The sequence below is a fragment of the Canis lupus genome, chromosome 11 (genome assembly GCF_048164855.1).
Source record: "Canis lupus baileyi chromosome 11, mCanLup2.hap1, whole genome shotgun sequence".
Lineage (NCBI taxonomy): Eukaryota > Metazoa > Chordata > Mammalia > Carnivora > Canidae > Canis > Canis lupus.
In genome coordinates this window covers 47480263-47504637 of record NC_132848.1, presented here as the reverse complement: position 1 = coordinate 47504637, position 24375 = coordinate 47480263, and the positions used below count along the sequence as shown (strand labels likewise).

Here is a 24375-nt window from a genome sequence, read left to right as displayed (position 1 = left end):
TGTGTGGTGTGTGACAGTGGTTGTCCACTTTCCTTCTGTCAGTACTTTTTTCAATTGTGAAATTCCCAAAGAAAGTAATTCATTTTTGAAGTTGTACTTTAATTATTAGTTATATTTTATCGAGAATTCATATTTAGCTTAAAATAACAAATGTTGATACACCAAAGGTATGCACATTCTTCTTTTAAGAAGTGTTTTCTGTGTGTTGATTTTGTGGCAATTCTAATACTTTCTACTGTATAGACTGCCTAAATCAGAACACAGGTCTGAAGAGCACACAGTTGTTGGCACTGTGTGTTTCATAAGGAACAAGACCGTAATTTAGCTCACAGCTTTGCTTTTGGGAAAACAGTCGAAAATTTAAGCATTATAAGCTTAAAAAAAATCATTTTGTGGAATTGCTATTTTGAAGTTGGCACCTCACTACAACTTCTTTTAAGATTCCTAACAATGATCTCATCTTTCTGTCCTTTGTTTTTAAATTTATAGTTTTATATACAAGCTAATTCTAAAGCCTAAATTGTCTAACAAGCTTTATGCTATTAAATGGACTTCTCAAATTTACATAGTATGTGTTAACATATGCTATTTATGGCTAGAAATGATCCAGATTTCTAGAATTATTAGATTTATGATGTCTTACTAGGAAATAGTAAAATTCAACCAAATAGGAGTGGATATACATATGATTTTACTCTAACTTCACTGTTGAATATATTAATGGCTGGCTTAATTATTATTTTTCTACATTCTATTTTTATTAAAAATAAAACCCTAGCTGGAGTGAAAATATTACTTCTCATGGACATATACTTCTTTGTTTTAAAAGAATGCTTTATTTTTGAATCAAATTTAAAACAAATTATTAAAATATAAAGAGCCATAAATTACCACTGTTCACAAATATCTGATTATGTAGCTTGAATGCTACATAGTTGCAATTAGAATATACATTATTTAAAACTGTTTTCCACTATTTCATGAATCCTCTTCCAAGTTATTACAATCATTTATAATTTTTTATTTGTAAATTTTATTTACTAATTTTTTATTTGTAAATTCAATAAGATCATGATTTACTTTATGCATTTGATGGTTTCCAGGTATTTGAAATTATTCATAACGCTATTACAAACATCTTGATTCTCACAGCTTTTAGTTCTTTTTAAAAATTTTTAATTTTAATACTGTTTTATAATATATCCAAATTGTTAACATTTTAACATGTAATCAATATTAAAAATTATTTACAACCCAAAACTAAGTCTTCAAATCTAGTGTGTATTTGACACAAGACATCTTAACTGAGATTAGCCACATTTCAAGGGCTCAGTAGCCACCTGTTAATTAGTTGCTACTGTCTTGGGCAGTACAGTTTTATACCAGTGAGTTTTAGCTCTTTAAATTACTTCTATGGGAAGAATTCTCAGGAGTGGTACATACTGCCAAACTGCCCTCCAAAAGGATCCTTCTACCACAAATTATTTAAATAAATTTTTATATCCTATGGCATTCCATAGAAGTGTATTTGTTAATCATCTCTGTGCTTAAGAACATTTTCTCTTTCTTTTGTAAAACAGCCACAAGAAATTCTTTCCTTAACTTATAGATATGTTACGCTCCTTCTCACACAAGGTAACTCTACTAGTTCTGTTCTGAGTAGGTATAAACTCCAAGTTCCACTTTCACTAGCGGCAAGGGCTTTTACTGACATATGTGTTTTCTTTTGTTTCATCATGCTCTTTAGTGACCAAATGTACATATTTATAAGATAGAATAAAAGTACATGGGCAGATCTACTAACGGATCAAACAATGTTTGTCTTACTGATACTCTCTTCTAATTGAAAGCAATTTCTACCAATGTGCAGGGCTATCTCTTTTGCCAAATAAATTCAATGAACATAGCTTTAGTTTAGTACTAATGGGAATTTCTCTTATAATGACATTTGTGTTACAAAAAAATTATTTAGATTTTGTTACAGAAGCTTTTATGACAAAGTAGAACTTAACTTCTTTGGGTTTCAAGTGCCCTAGTCATAAGAGGGGTTGAAGTAGACTACCCACAGAACATTTTAATATCAAATAACTGATGCTAGTATGAGTTTCATAAAAATATTAGTTCAAGTATGCGTCACAGAAATAGTCTTTTATTTGGTGTTAGACATACAACTAAGTTTAAGCAAACAATAAGAGTTTACTTACTGATGATTGCTCTGATAAAGAGGATTTTTCTAATTCTGGAAGGCTTGCAATTATTGTAGTTCTATTGCCTCTTTCAGTAGCTACGAGTTCTATTGATAAACCGTCTCCTATGATGTGCCAACTTTTTATAGCCAACTTAAAAAAGAGAAAGATAGGAAAGGGATATTATTGCAGCACTGGTAGAAAACCCTTAAATGTGATTTAGAATAAAAACAGATTCTTTTTTTACCTCAATTGGATTGCTGTTTATAATTGCAAATAAAATATTACTTGCTTCTGTAGCACTCAATATGCCAAAATCTATGAAACGTTCCTCTATTTTGGGGGGTAATACAAAGTACTGAAAGATATAAAGAACTAGATTAAACATTAAATCACACTTATATAAAAGCATGTTATCAAGAGAAAGTAGTTTTATGGACATACTAAGGTTTCTATATTTTATGTCAATATACACATATACACACATATAAAATATAATTAAGAATTCTGTACAATGAAGTATTTTGAGTAATCAGAAATGAAAACACTCATAGTCTCTATTGAATAACTATTTCTCCTCTGAAGGCACATAAAAGAAGCAGGAAGCTTAAGTACTAGGGAGGAGTAAGTAGAGCCCCAGAAGATTAGGGAAAAAGTCCCTGGTCTCAGTAAATATTATGCATTCATGAGAGCAGCCACAAATATATAATCACTCAAGCAAAACAAATGAAGGAGTGGGATAATACTGAAAAGTCCCTCAGCTCTGAAATTCTTATTGATGTCAGCTTTTTAGAGAAGTACATCTCTATGTGTTCTAATTTTCTTTTTATCTTTCATATCTTTCTTATCAGTTTCATCTCTTATCTAAAGTTCTTTCGTTGATTATCCTAAGGATAGCTTAGTTCGGATTTTTTTTCCTGGCTTATGTTCTGCATTAGAAAGACTTTTCTTCTTTCCTGCTATTCCAACTGTGTCTTTACCACCTTACTTTATTATTTGTTTCTTTTCTTTCTGCTATCTTTCCTGGTTTTGCTCACTATTTCCTTAAGTAATTCCCTCTTTGCCCTTCTTGTGTTATTTTTTCCCTGCTTATTATTTTCTTCCACTTAGTTTCCCCATGATTATAACAGTTTAAAAGCAAAACCAAGAGAAAGCACAACGTGGAAAAGTTCTAAGTGCCAACCGTAACAAAGGGACTCAGCTGTGTCACAAGAGCTGGCTGCTGGGAAGGGTGAAAAGCAGCTATCTTGGCAGTACCGAGAGAGGAGGGATTAGAGTAACGTCTAGAGCTCAGAAAATGCAAAGTTTAAGCATGTACAAAATGATCTCCTAATACCATCTGGACACACAAAAGATGGCTGGGAGCTTAACTTTTAAAGGTAGGTAACATACTTACATCTAAAAAGCCTGTATATACCCGCACAGGTAAATGAAATTTAGAGGCATTGGTAATAAGTAAAATATTGTTATCTATATGCATGGATGATGTGGATGGCATAAAAAACAGAGTAAAAATGTATCCTGATTCATTTGGAAGAATTAAGACTGGTTTGCTGAAGTTGTGAACCTAGGAAATGAAGGGAGAGAAAAAAAACAATGGGTCAGCATCATCTAGTTGGTGGAGCAGGAAAATGAAGAGTATGGGGGTTCCCAGACATACTTTAAACATTGTCTTGGCTTCTTCTGGTAGCAACACATCATGAATGAGGATCGCAAAGCTGAAAGTGTTAGTCAGGTAAATCGGCCTTTCCACAGGGTCAGCAGGACTGTCTCGGATGTGAAATAATGTGGCAGCATGATCAAATCCCAGATACCTATTTGAAAAAACATAAACAAAATAAATCATTTTTATCTCCGTGTGTGAATTTAAAATCCAAGTTCTTCAGCTGTAATAATTTTAAAGTTTTCTGTTGTAGCATTAAGGCCTGTTACTAGAGAATTAGAACTATGAATATTTCAAGCCTGAGCGCATGATTTAAAACAGCTTGCAAAATATCAACATGTAATATAAAGGATTATTCTCTACTTAATTACATGCAATCAAACAATTAAAATCAAGAACATATTAACGGAAGGTTTTAAGCTACTTAAAAAGATCATGTTTATCATTTAATTGCAACCAGTATTGTTAAAATGAGTCCCTACAAAGTTGGATATTAAACTATTATTGTTTCAAGTATAATCAGAAAATGAACTATATATTATTACCAATTTATAAAAGGTTGTAATTCTGGAACACTGATTACAAGTTTATAAAGGAATACAAATTATTTTGTTTCAAGTGACAATATATTTTAACAACAAGACACAACTGCTTGTATGTTACAAAAAGAATTACAGAAAGGAAATAGCTCCAATGATTTAAATATTATTTAAAAATCACTATTTCATTTTTCTATTGCATTAATGAATCACTAAGACTTCATTTAAGCCCAAATCATATCATCCCATTTATCTTTTTCTTCCAAAAAAACGTAAAAACAGGAAAATTTTCTCCTTTATATAAAAAGTTGTTCTTTTCAACAATACTTTCACGGAGCTTATGTGAATTTGGCTACTACTTTTGCTAAGGTCAATTAGCAGGAAAACAGAATTTACTGATTAGTGAAAAGTTATAAATCTTATTATTATTATTTTTAAATTTTTATTTATTTATGATAGTCACAGAGAGAGAGAGAGAGAGAGGCAGAGACACAGGCAGAGGGAGAAGCAGGCTCCATGCACCGGGAGCCTGACGTGGGATTCGATCCCGGGTCTCCAGGATCGCGCCCTGGGCCAAAGGCAGGCGCTAAACTGCTGTGCCACCCAGGGATCCCTATAAATCTTATTTTAAAGAGAAACTTACCCGTCTAAAACTTCAGCTTGATATGGTATTTCGAGTTTAGAATAACTCTTTTCCTTTGCTTTAACAGTTATTTTCCCAGAAAACTGAGATGGTTTTCTTGCCTTTGATGCTAAAAGGAAACATAAAAAATATCTGTCAGCTTTTGATACCAGGGTTTATTCAGAGGAGGATGAGTGTGACTTGATGCAGACTGACAAAATCTTTTAACAACAAAGTTGAGCTTTCAGACTGGCAAACAGGAGATTTCTACAACATTTTACATCCAAAAAGGGAAAAATATTTTAATTTTCCTGTAATGGGATTAAACAGATAAGGAATTAGCAAGTGAAGACAACTTAAGAGGAAAAAACACTCAATTTGAGCTCCTTCCCTTTAGCCCTAAGCTGTGGCTTTCCTTACACTAGAGCTTTTCACCCTGGGCACTATTAACGTTTTAGGCCAGGTTAGATCTTTCTAGAGTGCAAGGGCTGTCCATCCTGTGCATTAAAGAATGCTTTGCAGCATCACAGGCCTCTACCTGCTAGGCAGCAGTAACAGCCCCTAGATGTGACAACCAAAAATGTTTGTGGACACTGCCAAATATACCCTGGCCTGGGAGGCAAAACTGGCTCCTATTGAGATCCACTGGTTTATAGCTATATTAAGAATAACATTCCTTGTATGCTAGACTCTTGTTATAAATATCAGTAAAGTAGCATTGTACAAGAAGTGCCAGGTGTCATGAGTTATGACTTCCTGTATTAGCCAACCCCAACTCATAGTATAAGACCCTCCCTGCCATCATACTGTCCTCAGATATGAAGCGAAATCCTTAGATTTTGTGGCAATTATGAATTATTCCCTCTGTGATTACAGAAATAGATTTGGTTGGATCCAATCTGGATACCCATCAGATGTTCCTTTCAAAGCAAATAAAGAAGCTGTTTAACTTTATGCTGTTTAAGGTACTTCAGGAACACTTCTAGTTAGGAGAATTTATCTGTGAGTTCTGCAAATGTGCATTATTCAACTTTAGCAGAAAAAAAAGAAAAATAAAAAAATGGTATGACATCTAGCATGTGGCTAAGCAGATAGTGACTTCAGATTTTTAAAACTCCCATTAAGCCCCATTTCTTTTTGCTTGCTGTATAGCCATGACTGGGTTTATTATTTTAGGAGGCTTTACAATATTCCCTTATGCACAGGGGTGGTGGAAGGAGAGGTGTGAGTTGAAAGGTCAAAGGATTTTCCCATGATAATAAAAACCATTTTTAAGAAATGTAGCATTTGCTTTAAAAGATACTTTTCCTTTTACTAATATTACACAATTTAAGAAACATTTATTTTTGTAAAGAATTTTTATTATTTTTGTAATTTTATTTATTTGTCAAAGAGAGAGAGAAAGCACAATCAAGGATATCAGGAGAGAGAGAAGCAGAATCACCACTGAGCAGGGAGCCTGATGTGGGGCTTGTGGGTCCTGGGATCATGACCTGAGCCAAAAGCGAATGCTTAACTGACTGAGCCTCCCAGGTGCCCCAAGACAGACTTTTTTTTAGAATCTGTGACCTCAGAGAGCCAACATTACTGACACTCATTTATCTCAAGAAGGGAAACATTCACTAGGTTGTTGAATCAGGAACTGGAGAAGAAGAGCTTGAGAGAACTATATAGCACACCCGCTCCTGGTATGCAACTCCCCTACTGCTTGGATTTAACAGAAGGATGGATCCTTCTCAGGGTCTCAGTTCTCAGTGTCAGGAATTACTACTGCCCACTCTCAGTGAGAGAAGAGAAGAGAATGCACCTGCTGATGCTGATACTGGTAGATGTTACTGTAGTATCCCAGCAACAGAGAAGACAATTTATCATAAATCTGGAAATAACTGTGGCATCAAAATTCTCTACAATACTATTTTTTGATAGCTGGGTTATGAAAGTATGACACATATTTAATCTTGATTTCTTCAGGAGTTTTCTCCGATCTCAAATAGGATGAACACTAAAGCTTGGCATCCAGCCTGTGTACTGCTCCAGATCCTCTCCAGAACTCTTCATGTAAAAAAGTGCAGATGCTGTCGCAAACACTGTACAGTCTTACAGTATTCCTTTTTATTTTTTTTATTGGAGTTCAATTTGCCAACATATAGCATAACACCCAGTGCTCATCCCATCCAGTGCCCCCCTCAGTGCCCGTCACCTAGTCACCCCCACCCCCGCCCACCTCTCTTTCTACCACCCCTTGTTCGTTTCCCAGAGTTGGGAGTCTCTCATGTTTTGTCTCCCTTTCTGATATTTCCCACTCATTTTTTCTCCTTTCCCCTTTATTCCCTTTCACTATTTTTCATATGCCCCAAATGAATGAGACCATATAATGTTTGTCCTTTTCCAATTGACTTATTTCACTCAGCATAATACCCTCCAGTTTCATCCACATCGAAGCAGGTGGTGTGTATTGGTCGTTTCTAATGGCTGAGTAATATACTTGGTAGGTCACAGTGATCAAACACTCTCTTCTGATGAGGAGTGTGGCTGTGAAATGTGAGCTATGAGCAGAGAGGTGGCTTCATCATAAAGCCAAAGCGTAAGCTTCAGGGCTCCTCACTTGCAAGAGCCCTTATGAGAAAAGCCCCATTTGAGTGGCAGTGCTCATTGAGTATAATTATATAAACAGTTAAGCAGCCATTAAATCACTATTTTAAAAACTTTGTGATAGCAAACTCAATAAATGTTCTAGTAAAGTGGGCAAAACTGAATAAAAACATGCAATTAAAATATGTTAAAGCATGGGTTAACATTTCAAATGTCAAAATACATAATATACAAGTCTGAAATAATAGTTAATTTTTTTTCAGTTCTCTAATTTGACAATGCTATCATAAAGGTTATTATTTTAGGTTAGGCAGAATTGTCTGCCTTGTTTAAAAAGCCAGTACATGAAACTGTTATGGAGAATACTTTATTTCTATTCTCAAATTCAAACATGCTTCTGAAATTCAAATACATTATCACTCAATTACAAAAAATGACATAAGGCAAAGCTTACTAGGTATATATGTGAAAACGCAGATCACAAAAATTTAATTACAATTCTAATGTATTGGCTAATACTAATTTCAGTTTATGAACTTGCATTTTCTTTTGTGAAGCAATCAAATAAGAGTTTGTAATGGTTTATAAAGAGGTGATGGGGATTAAGGAGTGCATTTGCTGAAATGACCCCAGGATGTTGTATGGAAGTGTTGAATTACTACACTGTACATCTGAAACTAATATTACACTGTATGTTAACTAATTGGAATTCAAAGAGAAACGAAAAAAAAAAAAAAAACCTAAGTTGTAATGTAAAATCTGACTGTAAAATGATGTTTCTATATTAAGATGTCAATATACATGCCTTCTAGTTTACCAAAATAAGATCACTTCATCAGAGAGAGAAAGCTAAATACTTACCATCAAAACTAATACTTGCAACCTTGGTATATTTACTTTCCGAAGCTTTTAATGTAATTGGTTTAAAGTGTACCGTTATAGCATCATTTTGTGGTGTAGGTCGAACACTCTGCAAACAGAACAATATATATCGCATTATTTTAGTTTAATGGTTCAGTTACATTACACTGGAAGAGTGTACTGGAAAAGCAAAGCAGAACCAAAATTGGAAAAGATTATGTGCTCCCTTTAAATAGAATAAGCCGCGCTGACACCACTTCACATTAATTTCATTAGAATATCTTCATGAAATAAAATGATGGCCAGAAGAAAAGTATATGATAGGTGAGTATAAAAATCTGGAGACAAACCAGGGTAGACACTGGGTATGAATACATAAAACAGAAAATAAAGATATTTATTTTCTAAATAAGTGCCCAATTCATACATGAGAGGAAGAGATGTGATAGGGTGCCTCTTAAAGAACTTCACAATACCAAATGTAATATCCTGACTATATGAAGATGAAGAATAAACATGAATTTGGAAACTGGTACTCCACTGCAAAAGCAGTTTTGCAGATCCCACTTTTGGTGGTGCTTTCTCTATGTCTCTAGGATGTGGCTGTGCAAGTGAGGTATGCCGCTGTCACCAGGCAGGGCTAAGCTCGCAGCTGTGGGCCTGAGGAGTAGTGTGGACTGAAGGGCTTTTTAGCATGGAGAGGTCAGAACAGTTCAAACTTAAAAAATAAAATCTTTCTATTCAACAAATTAACCTTTAATAACAAACACAGTAAAAGCTTGCATTTTTGGAGCAAGCCAGAAAAATAAATGCATTTTAAAGTGCAGTTACTTTTTTATTATCCTTACTGACACAAAGCATTTGTCATCAGAAGGAACCTTAAAGATCGCTACCTGATTCCCTGTTTTACAGATGAAGAGAACCTTGCAATGTGGAGTGGTATTTCAATAGCTAGTCACCAAGAGGTGGGGCTGGAAACCAGATGCTCTGAGTTGGTCCAGGGTCTGGGCCCTTTACTTGGCATCTAGTGCCTAAACATATATTAATGAAGTCATGGTATTGTACACAAATCTTGATCAATAATCTTCCTTTAGAATTCAATTAGAATCTTACTTCGGTCTTAAAACCCTTCTAGGGGGAATCCCTGGGTGCTCAGCAGTTTAGCGCCTATCTTTGGACCAGGGCATGATCCTGGAGTCCTGGGATCGAGTCCCACATCGAGCTCCCTGCATGGATCCTGCTTCTCCCTCTGCCTGTGTCTCTGCCTCTCTCTCTCTCTCTGTATCTCTCGTGAATAAGTAAATAAAATCTTAAAAACAAAACAAAACAAAAAAAAACACAAACCCTTCGAGGGTTTTTGGTGAATTTTCAGGGGCTTTATAAACTTGTTGTCAAAGCCTTATGTTTCTCATTGAAATAACACAGTTCTCTTCTGTGACCCTTACCAGGTGTGCCTGCTAACATGAGTGCAGTCAGATCCCCGCAGGTCACCCAAGTTCTTCCCCCGGCTCCCTACCCCCCTTTTCAGTTGATCCACAAAAGTGGAATCTGACTAAATTGAATAAGGGGCAGTTACGTGAAGGCAGAAGAAGCACCTGAGAAGAGTAGGAAGAAAAACTGCTCATTTTGCATTGTGTTCGCGATCACAGGGAACAAAGCTGGTTATACACGTGATTACGGATACTGCTTTTACACCAGACAGCAGGGCACCTCCCTTTTCATCAGTGGTTAGTCTTTACTGGGTCTGAAATGATGGCGCTAAGGATGGTTCTGCAGTTCTCTGAGCTAGAAATCTTAATAGCCTGAGCTCTTGGCCTTAGGCTCTCTCAGGATTTTAACTTATCTTTCTTCTGAATTTCTCATTTGCTTTTGAATCTCTACTTGGGGCTGCAAGTGGATTTGTTCATATTGATATATTCATTATCAATAAGCTTGCTGTTAGTAGCAATCATTTAAGATACAAATTTCTTCATTCCTTGAAGCCTGTGTGTGCACGTCTATTATTTTTAACAATAAAAGCAGTTTGATCTGTGAGATAAACTACAAAATGGAAAGGTTTCATATACTATACTACTACACTAATGCTTCTTCCAAATGAAAGGAAGGCAGCACAGAAGTAAATATGAGTGCCACAGTGATCCTTTATGCAACAAAAGGATATTAACTATTTAACTAGAAGTGTCAGTTTGAGTAAGCTGTCTTACTCTGGGCCTTATTTTTCCTGCCTCTCACTAGAGAGATTGGATTAGGTATTTTGTAAGATTCTATCTATCTACAAAGTATTGTGATTTTAATTTTGTTCTTTTTTCAAATGAGCCACTTTCATCCTGAGGTCATTTGTTAGAGAGATGATCAGATGAAGTTTTGTAGTTTGCAGAGGACTTCCACATGCTCTACTGAACATGACAAAGCAGCAATGGAATCCTGACCATTTTCAAACATGCTTAAAGTGGCAGTTCAGTAGTAACAACCATAACACTTTTTGTGCGTTATCAGCCTGCACAATACCATACTAGAAACAACTAAGCAATGGTATTTTGTTGAAATATAGTCACTGTAAGCTGTTTGTGGGAATGCAAACTGGTGCAGTCACTCTGGAAAACAGTATGGAGGTTCTTCAAAAAGTTAAATTAGAGCTACCCTATGACCCAGCAATTACACTACTAGTCATTTATCTGAGGATACACATATAGTGGTTCTAAGGTATACACACACTCCAATGTTCATAGCAGTAAAGTCCACAATAGCCAAAGTATGGAAAGAGCCCAGATGTCCACTGACAGATGAATGGATAAAGAAGATGTGGTAAATATATACACAATAGAATACTACTCAGCCATCAAAAAGAATGAAATCTTGCCATTTGCAACGATGTGGATGGAAATAGAGGGTATTATGCTAAGCGAAATAAGTCAGTCAGAGAAAGACAAAGACCATATGATCTCACTCATATGTGGAATTTAAGAAATAAAACAGATGAACCTAGAGGAAGGGAAGGAAAAATAAAATAAGATGAAAACAGAAAAGGAGGCAAACCATAAGAGATTCTTAACTATAGGAAACTGAGGATTGCTGGAGGGGAGATGGGTGGAGGGATGGGGTAACAGGGTGATGGGCATTAAGGAGAGCATTTCATGTAGTGAGTACTGGATATTATATGCAACTGATCAATCACTAAACTCTAGTTCTGAAACTGACTACACTAAATGTTAATTAAACTGAATTTAAATAAAAAAATTTAAAAATACACTCACTGTTAAGTAGTAAGATCTTAGAACACCTGATGAAAAATATTTTTCTCACATGAAATATATTACTTTAAGGATTTCCTTATCACAGGACATTTTTTATATTCAGTATTATTGCCTTTATATATATATATATATTATACTAATAGTAAACAAATATTCAACTGACTTATGTTCCATATGAATGATCTCAATTGTTCACTTATTATCATTGAAAAAAAACCCCCAAGCCTAAATCAGCTAAAATCCATTTTTTTTAAGATTTTATTTATTCATGAGACACAGAGAAAGAGAGAGAGAGAGAGAGGCAGAGACATAGGCAGAGGGAGAAGCAGGCTCCATGCAGGGAGCCCGATGTGGGACTCGATCCCGGGACTCCAGGATCACGCCCTGAGCCGAAGGCAGACACTAAACCGCTGAGTCACCCAGGGAACCCTAAAATCCATTTTTCAAGGAAACAAAAACAAAGGCAAACAAATAAAACACCTAAATAGTTGGCTCATTCTGGTGGCTTTAAAGAAAAAATAATAGATGATCATTAACTTGTATTAAGCATATTTACACTAACAATCTGTTTTACTATTAATCACTAACTGTTGCTTACTAAAGATAATTGAGAAGTGGAAAAAAATATGGCAAGATTCCCAGGAAAGGCAGCTTGCACATGTTCTAAATATAGTTCTAGTCTTTTCTCATGATATTCATACACAACTATGCTCAGTAACTCTCAATTCAGATTGAAAGGCCCAGGACATTCTGAAACTATTTACAAAAACATCTGAATAAGCAAGGAAAATAACCTTTCAGCATGTAACAATTGTATTTTTAACAATAGGTACACAAATTCACTAAAGCTCATATGAAGATGATAGTGGCAAAACTGAGAGATCGATCTATCTATCTATCTATCTATCTATCTATCTATCTATGATTTTTACCCATCAATCAGCAAGGAAACTTTGTACTAATGTTCCTCTTAAGATATCTCAAGCAAATTTATTCCATCATTTATACCACACTGCTTTTTTAAGTGGTGCAGAAAATCATATTTTCAAAGTTGCACTACAATGTCAGGGAGGCTTGAACCTGGGCATTTTGTCCATTCACAGGTGAGAAACTCTTATTTTGAGACACTTGCTTTAGGACTCCCATATCTAGAAAGATGAGGATACTCTGGATTCCCGGAAGGGGAATTAAAAAACCCTTCAGCTTCTAGTAACACCTAGTTTATCCTAAGATGTTACGTATTTGTGAAATGGACAGAGGTAGGGGCACTTCTAAAAATGTCAGTCTCTATGTCTGGTATATTATGCAGAAAAATAGAGGGGAAAAAAAACCTTAGGAAGCTCTCTTAAAACTCTGTTTCCACAGTAGATGCATTTGTCCCTGGGCAATACAGTAAGAAGTCTAAGCTAACAAACATTATCTCAAGTGGACCAGTGCAACAGATTCCCAACTCACTGTAGGGCACTTTCCACAAAGTAGCTACTATGACTTTTACGACACATAAATCAGATGATCTTGCTCCCTTGCTTAAAATTCTAGAATTTGCTGTTGCACTTATAATAAAATCTAAATACCTCTCAAAGCTCAGAAAGCCATGATGAACTCGTGGGCCCTCACCTTTTACACTCAACCCTTATTACTTGTTTCCCATGACATCCAAAGCTGTTTCTGCTGTGGGCCCAACTTCTAACTCTTCAGTTATTACCTCAAACATCGGCTTCTCAGAGACAACCCTAACTAAACCACCTCCCTCCCACACACACATGGATTCTGTTTCTTTTTTGTTAGAACTTGGTTCAATTTACAATAATGTTGTATACTTGTCATCAGTCTCCCAAGCTAAACGGTGAGCTCAATAGGGGCAGAAACCCTGGATGTCTGATTTACCACTGTGTTCTCAGTACCTAGTATAGAAGCTGGCTTAGAGTTGACGTTCATTAGATATTTACTGGGTGAATAAAGGAAGAATGAATGAGGAAATAAGACAAAACTACCAAAACACTGGTAGAGTGTAGGCTCTGGACATTAGAAAAAATACAAGCACAAGTACCTACAGATGCAGATATACAGACAAATATTACAGATCAATGTTTTTAGTAGAAATACTGAATATGAAATTAAAATGATGTATCTGTAAAGATTCGATTGGTATCATTATATACTAACATACTTTTAAGTAACTTGAGTTTCTACAGTTGAAGAAGTCGCTTCAAAAAAAAAGCTTTGATTCATTCTGCTTCTTTGGAAAACTAGAACCTGTGTATGTTATATAGGACTGCTGTATCAAATAAAGTAATCCATGTAAAGAACCTGGCATAGTGCCTGACCCATAGTTAAGAACAAAAATGTTGACTTATCATGTATCCTTAAAGGCAGAACATGGGACTCTTTCCTTCTAAGTTATAAGTAAATTGAATACTATGGTATTTTTCATATTTTTATGATTAATTGATAATTTCATTTTAAAGAAAATGTTTATTGAAAAAGACATTTGTTTTGGCCCGTTCATTGTATGTAAAAAGTTAGAAAGATTGCTTGGGCTAAGTAAAAGCATTTTTTTCATCAAATCTCTCAATTCTTCCATTTGGGGAAGTAACTGCAGGAATGAAGTCTGCCCAACATTAAAGTTCTTCTAACGACCCTGCATTGTGCCATGGTGTCCCACAGACAGAAGAAACCAGTCATGGACAAACAGCATGGAGAACACACAAAAATAAAAATTATCTGACATCTTGAACTGAGGCAATAGCCGGGTGATCCATCGACAGCCAGTGTCTGCCCTACAGCCAAAGAGCTGCTCTCCGCAGCCAAAGAGGGATCTCCAAATGTGCTGCCAGGAAGCTGTGCTATGAGATGCTTTCCCAGTGGAGAAAATACTTGGGCTTACCAGAGAGAAAAAGGGCTGGGAAGAGTGGTACACTAACCATTGATACAGTAAATGTGCTCTATGTGGCCAACTGGGGCAAAGAAGAAATCAGCATCAAAAAGTTCAAAGAAGGTAATAAGTTGCAGCCAAAGCAATCTAAACTAATCTAGCAGAAGGAATCATACTCTATTAGGGAGAAAACTTGGATAAACTAACCCAGAGAATTCTGAACATAAAGAATCACAATTCTGGATAAAGAAAGATTTTAAAATGTTAACCTGGAACAGCGATACTGAGACCTTTGCGTTTCATTTTAGGTAAAATCTAAAACGTGTGTTGTGTTTATGGCTGGGGAGGGAAGTCTAACTAACAGGTTTTCTAATTTTTTACTTTGCAAATGTGAGGGTGATGGTGGCAAGGGATCAAGGGGGGAATCTCCTACTACCTACCATCTTTATTCATCACATAAAGGATGTTTTAATGGCAAACAAATAGGGAAAATTAACAAAACAAAAAATTAGCTATTTTAAAGGATCAACAAAATTGACAACCTTAACTAGACTGACCAAAACCACTTTTTAAATACAGAGAAGACTAAATTACTAAAATCAAGAATGACTAAATTACTAAAATTGAGAATGAAAAATAGATGTTACTATCTACTTCATAGGGACAAAAGAATTGTAAGGGAATGCTATGAACACTGGTATGCTAACCAATTAGGAACTTGAGACACAATGACATAATCCCTAGGAAGACATAAGCCACGGAAACTTAGGCAAGAAGAAACAAAATCTGAAAAGGCCTTAAGAGAATGAATTTCACAACTTCCCACAAAGAGAAACCCTGGCCCAGAGACTTCATCGGTGAATTCTACCAAACATTTAAGAGGAGTTAACAATAATCCTTCACAAACTCTTCCCAAAAATTGAAGAAGAGAGAATACTTCCCAACTCATTCTACTGGAAAACAAAGATAACAACAGAGTTATCTACCACCTTTATAAGACAATAGATATTTTAACATCAAACAAAGAAAACAAGTATATTATTGCATAACAGTACTTATCTAGAAAGGGTATTTATATTAACATATGTACAACTCACATTTATACTATTCTTATTTTGCTCATTTTTCTATAGACTTGTGAAAATGTCAATATAGTTAAAGAACCAAAACCAGTCACTAACCCCTCAATAAAGTAACAAACCACGTTATGTATTTAGAAAGATGTAATTAATTACTGCTATAAATAGGAATTACAAAGAAATTATAGAACAGAAACATTCATCGAATATTTTGTTATGTAAAGTCATTATTGGAGAACATGTTGATAGTGGCATTCCATAGGGACTGAGGACAATCTTTCCAAAAACTGAATTAAAAAAAAAAAAAATCAAGTCACTGAATCAAAAAAAAAAAAAACAAAAAAGAATATATTTTTAAAAGCAAGCATATAAAAACATATGCACTATGCTTGCTATTTAAGAAGAAAAATAACAAAAATAAGAGACATAATGCTGCTGTTTACTGCTTTTGTGTTTTGTTTCAATGGCATCAAGGTGGCCAGGTCAAAAGAACTGTTCCTCATCATCTGTGGTGCAGTCCCAACCCTTGAGGACCCTTGAGGAAGTCATCTTCCTGTGATCACAGCAGGCCCAGGCAACTGCGATACAGGTCTGTCAGCCTGCAATAGTGGACAGGCGGGAACTCTAAGTGAGGCAGTTTCACAGCCCACTGTGGAGTGGGGGAAGTTCTCTACCAGATCCCATCCCCTCAGTTTTCTACCTAGCAGGAAAAAATACTAGGTCAGATGGCAGGACATTGCCTGGACTATGATCAGTGAGTACTGTTATCGTACATTAATATGGTTACCTGGGATGACCATCTTTTGTTCCCTCATTTAGGGTTTGTAAACTCTCTTCTCTTTGGTCTACTCCACTAGCTGGCAGTAAACTCTGGATTTGACCATGGATGGACAAAGGTCCTTTAAGTCTTATGCCCATTTGATGTATTTCATTTTATTAGAATTCTCTGAATTTTGTCTTCTGACATCAGCACAGGTTATAATAAAAATGTACTGCCTCCTTTTTCCATTATTCCCTATGTACGTTTCTTGGGGACTTTGCCAGGAGGTAAAGTTGTGGGCCAAACCAAAATTTGGATCTCTCTCTCTCTTTTTCCCCTAAAACTGTGTAATGGCTTCCCAATTCCACTGAAAGGCATCGAAGTCACTTGTTCTTGTTCTATGTGCATGTGTGAAAGGAAGAGAAGATCCTAGTCTATGGTCTGCTATCTAGTATGTATAATAGCTGCCAATTAGAAGGGGTCCCTTTGACAAATATTAACAGCATTCTAACATTACCTACCATATCTCTGCTTTATTATTTCTCTTCCCAATTCAACTGAACTCATTTTCCCCTTTCTTTTTACTTTATCCATATCTTACATCTAAAAACTAAACCTGATGGAATCCTTATAATCCATTTTTCTTTGTACCTGGTACACACCCTAGGATTTATTAGATCCATAAGCCCCTTATATGATTCTGCCTAAAGAAGAACCTCAGGGACTTTGGTTCAGACTTAGCTTGGGGAAGACCACCTACTTTCCCTCTCATCCTTAAAATCTGTTGGTTACAGGCAGGCTAGGTTTCTCACATAACACTTAGAACTGAAGTGTCACTAGGCCACCATAAAACAGAATCCTTTAGAGTAAGAGTTTAATTATTTTTAACTCTGTTGTAAGTTTAAAAACAAAGAATATATAAATTAGGAGAAAACAGATAAAAACTTACTGTTATTGGTACATCTTTTGTTCCCGAATTTAATAAATGAAGGTTTAAAACTTTTGGTAGATCTGTTAAAATTGAAGAAAAGAAATATTTCTTTAACAGGTGTGCTTTATAACAAGCTAGAATTTTTACCTTATTAGGTATCAGAATGAATCTATTCTAGAATGTGAAAAGAACTACAATCACATTAATAAAAAGAATGTGATTCTATCTAATTCACAGATAGCAGTCACCTTACTCACAAGGATACAGTGTATTACAAGAACTGCCCCCTCCTAAATAACCACAAAAACAAAACAAAACACAATCTATTAGTGGAATTAGACATTACTAATCTTTTAGTTTTCTAGTAAAGCATAAGGAAGCAAATTGATAATGTGCAATGCGAAATTATATTAAAACTGAATCTAATTTTCAAAAAGTGGTCTTCAATCCTAAACAATCAAATTCTAATCACATATGGACCACAGAAATTCCAAGTTATAATTATTTCTATTTTTTCCTTAATAAATCCTTTAGCTTGAGTATTTTCAATTTTAGAATTTGATTGTTTTCTTTGGCCACCTGGGGCAAAATTTAACATTTTTAGTATAATATAACTGAGTAATCCATTTCTAAGTAAGAATCCAGAAGTAAAGCTTTTTATTTCCTTTCTGAAAAAGATTCAGTGTAACTGAACATGTGACAAACTGGATTCAAAAACTCAGAAACTACCTTCTGCCTCAATCTTCTGTTTGGAAGACTTACACTTATCTCACGACCTTGCTTTCCCACCTGGTAAGCAACTGATGTCCCTCAGAGAAATGGGGTATGAACCTGTAAGGGCTTTGAGTTACCAACAATAGCTTTCTACGTGATCCTGTGACCCACTGAAAGGTAACTTTCAAAGCTGAGTTACCAGGGAGTTAAAGTAGAGCCAGCTGTTCAGCTCTGATCAGAGGGATTCTTCTTCTTCTTCTTTTTTTTTTTTTTAAAGACTTACAAAAAAACACGGTCTCTTTTCTTTACCTTGTGTTCGTAGTGTACCAAAATCTAACATTTCGGTTGAGGAATAAATTCCAGGAGCTTGGAAAAGAGAAGAGTAAACCATTAGATTTCACTTTGCCCAGAGTAAGATGCATAGAAGACAAAACAAACACTTCTGCAGCTCCTTTGGTTTTCCACTAACCTGTTGTAACTTCTACCTCAACAGGAAGAATGATAAACTCTGTGCTGTCTGAAGCATTTGTCTTTATTCTGATGAAGGCTGTGTGATTATCTGCTTCTCTGGATGAAAAGCTGGCTCTCATCACTCCCTTGGTTTCATAAGGAGGAATTTCCTGACAAGTTAACAGACCATAATATAGCACAGCTTTTGTAATGTTGCAAAACCACCACAGTTTAGTGAATAAGATGACAATGACTCAAAGATGCATTATTATTTTATATACCTACTAAGAAGAAAAGCATTGCCAATTAAACAAATATATTCCATGGATTGTAACAGACTCTAGTTTCGAAGAACATTAAAATATTAAAAAAAAAAGTGCATCTTAGAATTGATGAAGCATGGGGTAAAACTGAACAAAGTGAAAGAAATAAAATCTGAAAACAAATTGTCAGTTTCAAAATTATCATTAAAAGAATTAATCTATAAAATCAGTTATTCTTTAACATAACACCTGGGCATATAATTCAGTCCTAAAATTCTCTAACAAATAGAAATGTCATCATCAGAGGGAAATGCTTTTCCAGAAGTCTAAAGAGGAATCTCTTTAAATAATAACATAGAGAGCTTAGATCTCGTCTTTTCATTTAAAATTGAACTCAACAGAGCTTCCCAGGCAAATCTATAGTTCATCAACTCCTTTTAGTAAGGCTCTTAGCAAGTAAGACAGTAAAAATTTTCAGGCCTGTAATGAGAGAACACTCATATTCACTAGAAAGAAGATGCATTGGGGGAAAAAATTTTTTTTTGAGATATAATTCTTATCACTTCTTGGCCTGTTGGCTAAGATCAAGTGGAGATGGAATTCTTTTCCGGTTTTACAACAATCTGGCTTCCTTGGGATCACCAGAATTGCTCTGCACACACCTTCTGGCATATTTGAGGAGATCCTGTGACAGAACTTATTGGTCTTCACTTACCTCTATTCTCTGAACTTTTTAGCCTCAAAGTAGGGAAGAAGTGATTGGAACCCTCCTGGGACCACTAGAGATGCACCATCTACTTCCCCATCTCTAGGGAGCTGACTTGGTCTCTGGACTTATGTACACTGTAAATGGGCTGAGGGCGAGGTCAAGGCCAATTGACTTTTTTCTTACTCTAGGTTTGTAGGAATAAGAATAACTCTATCTTTCCTTGTAGCCACTGGGAGTATTAAAACATTATGCCACCTCTGCTACCATTCATTATAGTTCCTAACTAATTAGAAATCTGAATTCTCAGGGATCCCTGGGTGGCTCAGTGATTTGGTGCCTGCCTTTGGCCCCGGGCGCGATCCTGGAGTCCCAGGATCGAGTCCCATGTCAGGCTCCTGGCATGGAGCCTGCTTCTCCCTCTGCCTGTGTCTCTGCCTCTCCCTCTCTATGTCTATCATGAATAAATAAATAAAATCTTTTAAAAAAATCTGAATTCTCTTATGTTTATTAGATACCAATTATATTTCACAGTTAATTCTGAGTTCTTCTATCTATCTAGATAGTTCTACAAATTGAATAGTTTATAGTTAATTCTCTGAAGCACTGTTTTACATACTATTTCTCCCAAAGACTTTTTCAAACAATAACAAAATTTCAAGATGAAGCATTTTTGTGAAAGAATATAAATGAACTATCCATTACATATTTCTACTTGCTAATGTGTTCCAATATCTGAGGAGTTAACCAAATCCTTGACAAATTTGTTTCTAATTGCTCAAGTTAACATCCTAAAAATGTCCCTTCCACATCAATTCCTTAGTTGAGACTGGTCAGAAGACAGAACAAAAAGATAGGTGTGTTTAATAGAGCAATTAATAAATACATTTGGGGCAGCCCAGGTGGCTCAGCGGTTTAGCGCTGCCTTCGGCCCAGGGTTTGGTCCTGGAGACCTGGGATCAAGTCCCACATCGGGCTCCCTGAATGGAGCCTGCTTCTCCCTCTGTCTGTGTTTGCCTCTCTCTCTCTCTGTCTCTCATGAATAAATAAATAAAAATCTTAAAAAATAAATTTGATCTTCAGACCTTATTCGTAGCAATAAAGTCTGTTGTCTTCAGTTATGGATAAGAAGCAATCTGAATATCATTGGTACAAGAACTGCTCTTACTATGTCATTCCCCTCTTTGATTAAGGCATGGTAGATAACATTTAAAGAAAAACCTTCCTATGGCAGGAAATTTTACAACTAAGGTAGTTGCTACATAATCATTGATTTGGTTAATATTTGCCAGCATTTTCTCAGGAAAAGTGTTTCTCTAAGCACTGACAGAAACTAGTGTTCAATATTCAACAATATTAAAGGTGGATGTCGATTACCTAAGAATTTAAAATTCTCTAAGTTGTCACGAGGGCTTGAGTACGTTCCCTCTGAAAATGTCATCTCTATCAATAATAAGCCTGCATGTTCAATTCTCTATCTCACACATATAATGAATCCTTCTCACAAATTTTTTTTTCTTAATCTTAGCAGAGAGCACATTATAAATGATTAGGTTCAGAGACAACTTTACCAATATTATTCTGTGAAAAGAATAGTTGAAATCTCTTCCTTTCCACACAGTGGGTTAAATCTCTGACCAATTTTGTTCACTGTTCTTTCCAAAGATTACTTATACTTTTCTCTCCCTGTATCATCCAATTTTCAAATATATCTGATGTAAATTTAAAATTAAGATATAATTAAGGGAAAGGCACCCACATTTACATAGGTGATAAATGTAGTGTATAACTCCTGGTTTACTTAAGAAAATAATTGGTTCCATGTGACCACACATGAGGAAAAAGTATACCAGCACTCACCCACAGTTTCCTGGTGCCTCCTTGTTGACCCGTTGGAAGCTCTAGGTGAAGATCTCCTCCACTAGAGTACATTTCTACAACCTGTGACAAAAGAGCACATGATGATTAAGTTTGATATCATATTCTCAATGCAAGCCATTTGCTGTTACACAGAAATGAGCCTGACACCCTGTGTGGTAGAAAAATAAAAATATTTACAGATATAAAAGTAGGATAAATATCATGTCTTATCACTGGAGTCAGTGCTTCACATGTGTGACCAATGGTGGTTATTTTTAATTAAAACAAGGTAAATTTCCCAACAGCAGAGTTAATTTTCAAATATTAAACTTTGAAACAGTAGTTATTTTGACAATGGATTAAAGAAAATTCATCCGTAGAACACTTTTTATTTTTTCCCAAAGGAAAAATAGTTTATGAAAATACAAATTTTATACTTCTTATATTAACACAAGTGCTTCTTTAGTCACACACTTATAAAAAGATCTAGGAGCAGATCTAACAACTACTATAATCGTGAAATAGTGAAGAATATGTTATTTTGGGATATATGTAACCGTTTTAATGCAGTATGATAGCATTTGGTTTCTCTTTGTGGCAAAATCACAGCAAATGTTAATACCTCTGTGGCTTGTACCTATACTCATGATTTTGCAGAGATGTAACTGATGTACAATAAACTACCCATATTTCAAGCACACAACTTGGTAACTTCTGACACACATATGCAAGGGTGAAGCTACCACTGCAATTAAGACATTAAATATACCCATTATCTCCACATTTTCTTCATGCCTTTTGCAATCTCTTTATGCCCCCTTACGAGAGGGGGGACCAATGAGCTGTGCTTGGTCATTCTAAATTAGGTTTGTATCTTCTAGAGCTTCATATAAATGGAATCATACAGTATGCACTTTTGTTCCCGGCTGTTTTTACTCAATGTAATTATTTTGAGATTCACCATGTTGTTGTATATATTAATAGTTCATTTCTTTTCAATTTTATGGTTATGCCACAATTTTTGATCCATTCACCTACTGATGGACATTTGGGTTGCTTCCAGTTTTTGGTCTTTACAGATAAAGCTGCATTTGTATAAGTCTTTGTGTGACCATCTGCTTTCTTTTCTCTTCTGTAAATACCTAGGGAGAGAATGGGTCATATGGCAGGAGACTTTCTTTTAAAGGCAGGTAACCCTATCTCTTAAAAAGAATATACTTAATTAAATACAAATTTGGGGTGAAGTAAAAGAATGGGTGGAAGACATTCACTTGTTTTATCACATAAGTCCTTAAGGAGGACATAAAAAAAGACAAAGCAAGAAAAACAGCAATACTCTAGTATAAACTTAAAGGTTGTTGATGTATGTTGTTAAAGTAATACATTTAGCAAAGACTGACAAGCTAAGATTTTCTTTGAGTATTATTGTTACCTGCCTTCTGAATTATTATTACAGTGTTTCCCTATAGTCCCAGTTGTATTAATAGTGATACCACTTTAACTGATGGAGTGACTGTAGAACCTTTTCTGAAAACCCACATCATATATTATTTTGTTTAATCTTCCAAGGTATTAAGGAAACAAGCATAACAATGTGTGGAAACAGAAGATTAAAAGGTGGACTACTGATTATAACGAAAGGAATAAGGAAACGGGGACAGAAAAGGCCACATTATAAAATTCAAAGGAAAGATCACATTAAAACTAGGAACACAACATATTCCTGATTTTAAGTCCAGTGCTATTTATTCTAATTTAGCAACATATAGATAAAAAGGAAGCCAAAAATATATAGAGAATATAATTTATGTAAAAAAATTTGCACAAAGAATGTTTATTTTTGGGTGTCCACATATATGCATGCAAATACACTGAAAAGGGTCTGACAAGACACACCAAGATAGTACGCATAGTATATATGAAGAGAGGGTTGGGACTAGAACTGTGCTAATACAACAGTTATTAGCTACATGTGATTATTTAAAATAACTGAAATAAAATAAAACAAAATGTTCAGTTCTTCAGTCACCCTAGCCACAAATTCAATTGTTCATTAACCACATGTGGCTGCTGGCTGCTGTACTGAACAAAGCAGATACAGATACATCATCAAAAAGAATTCTACTGGATAGCACTGGATTAAAAAGTAGAAATTCAAGAGGACTTGTGCTTCACATGTTTGAATTGTTAACATTTTTTTTCAGTGAGAACACACTCATATTTGTGTTTTATATATAATCAGTTGCAACTTATTTACAGTATTTTTTTTAATTATTTATTTATTTATTTACGATAGTCACACACACACAGAGAGAGAGAGAGAGAGAGAGGCAGAGACACAGGCAGAGAGAGAAGCAGGCTCCATGCACCGGAAGCCCGACGTGGGATTTGATCACGGATCTCCAGGATCGCGCCCTGAGCCAAAGGCAGGCGCCAAACCGCTGCACCACCCAGGGATCCCCTACAGTACTTTCTTAAATTTAATGATAAAACTAATGGACACAGCATAACATAGAACCATCAGGTAAGAGTGCCTTCTAGGTAAATCTCAACTGGTTTTAAGAGGGCAGTTTTGGTTTTTCCAAATGCTCTCCTATATGCTGGTGAAAAGTCCAGTTTAGCATATATTCTTCATTAAAATGTTCTAATTTGAAAAAGTCTAGATAAACAACAACAATAAAAATCAGTTGATGGAAAACAGTCAAAGAAAGCAGCAAGAATTTATGAAATTCTGTATAATTTGTGATAAAAATTAGAACAGGGAAAATACACCATTATGTAAAGTTAGCCCAAAGGATATAAATGATCAAGTGATGATGAAGAGGAAATACTTTTCACCATAAAAACAGGACAGAAGAATACTTTCTTCTTTTGTAATAAAGATATCTAGTTAAAAATAATTCAAATTTGGACAGAATATTTTTATTTTTAAAAAAGATTTTATTTATTCATTAGAGACAGAGAGAGAGAGAAAGAGAGAAAGGCAGAGACACAGGCAGAGGGAGAAGCAGGCTCCATGC

General features: G+C 35.3%; 1 protein-coding gene across 1 annotated transcript in view; it reads right to left on the bottom strand.

Annotated features, from left to right (window-relative positions):
- Window positions 1-24375, bottom strand: part of TMEM131 (transmembrane protein 131) — a 227510-nt gene that overhangs the window by 51894 nt on the left and 151241 nt on the right. Inside the window, exons 8-17 of the mRNA XM_072768088.1 lie at window positions 21356-21436; window positions 18546-18696; window positions 18386-18442; window positions 17381-17442; window positions 8464-8572; window positions 5032-5140; window positions 3847-4000; window positions 3583-3753; window positions 2434-2544; window positions 2205-2339 (exon numbers count right to left, since the gene is read on the bottom strand). Coding sequence (XP_072624189.1) covers window positions 2205-2339; window positions 2434-2544; window positions 3583-3753; window positions 3847-4000; window positions 5032-5140; window positions 8464-8572; window positions 17381-17442; window positions 18386-18442; window positions 18546-18696; window positions 21356-21436 — 1140 coding nt within the window. The remainder of the gene's footprint in view (window positions 1-2204; window positions 2340-2433; window positions 2545-3582; window positions 3754-3846; window positions 4001-5031; window positions 5141-8463; window positions 8573-17380; window positions 17443-18385; window positions 18443-18545; window positions 18697-21355; window positions 21437-24375) is intronic.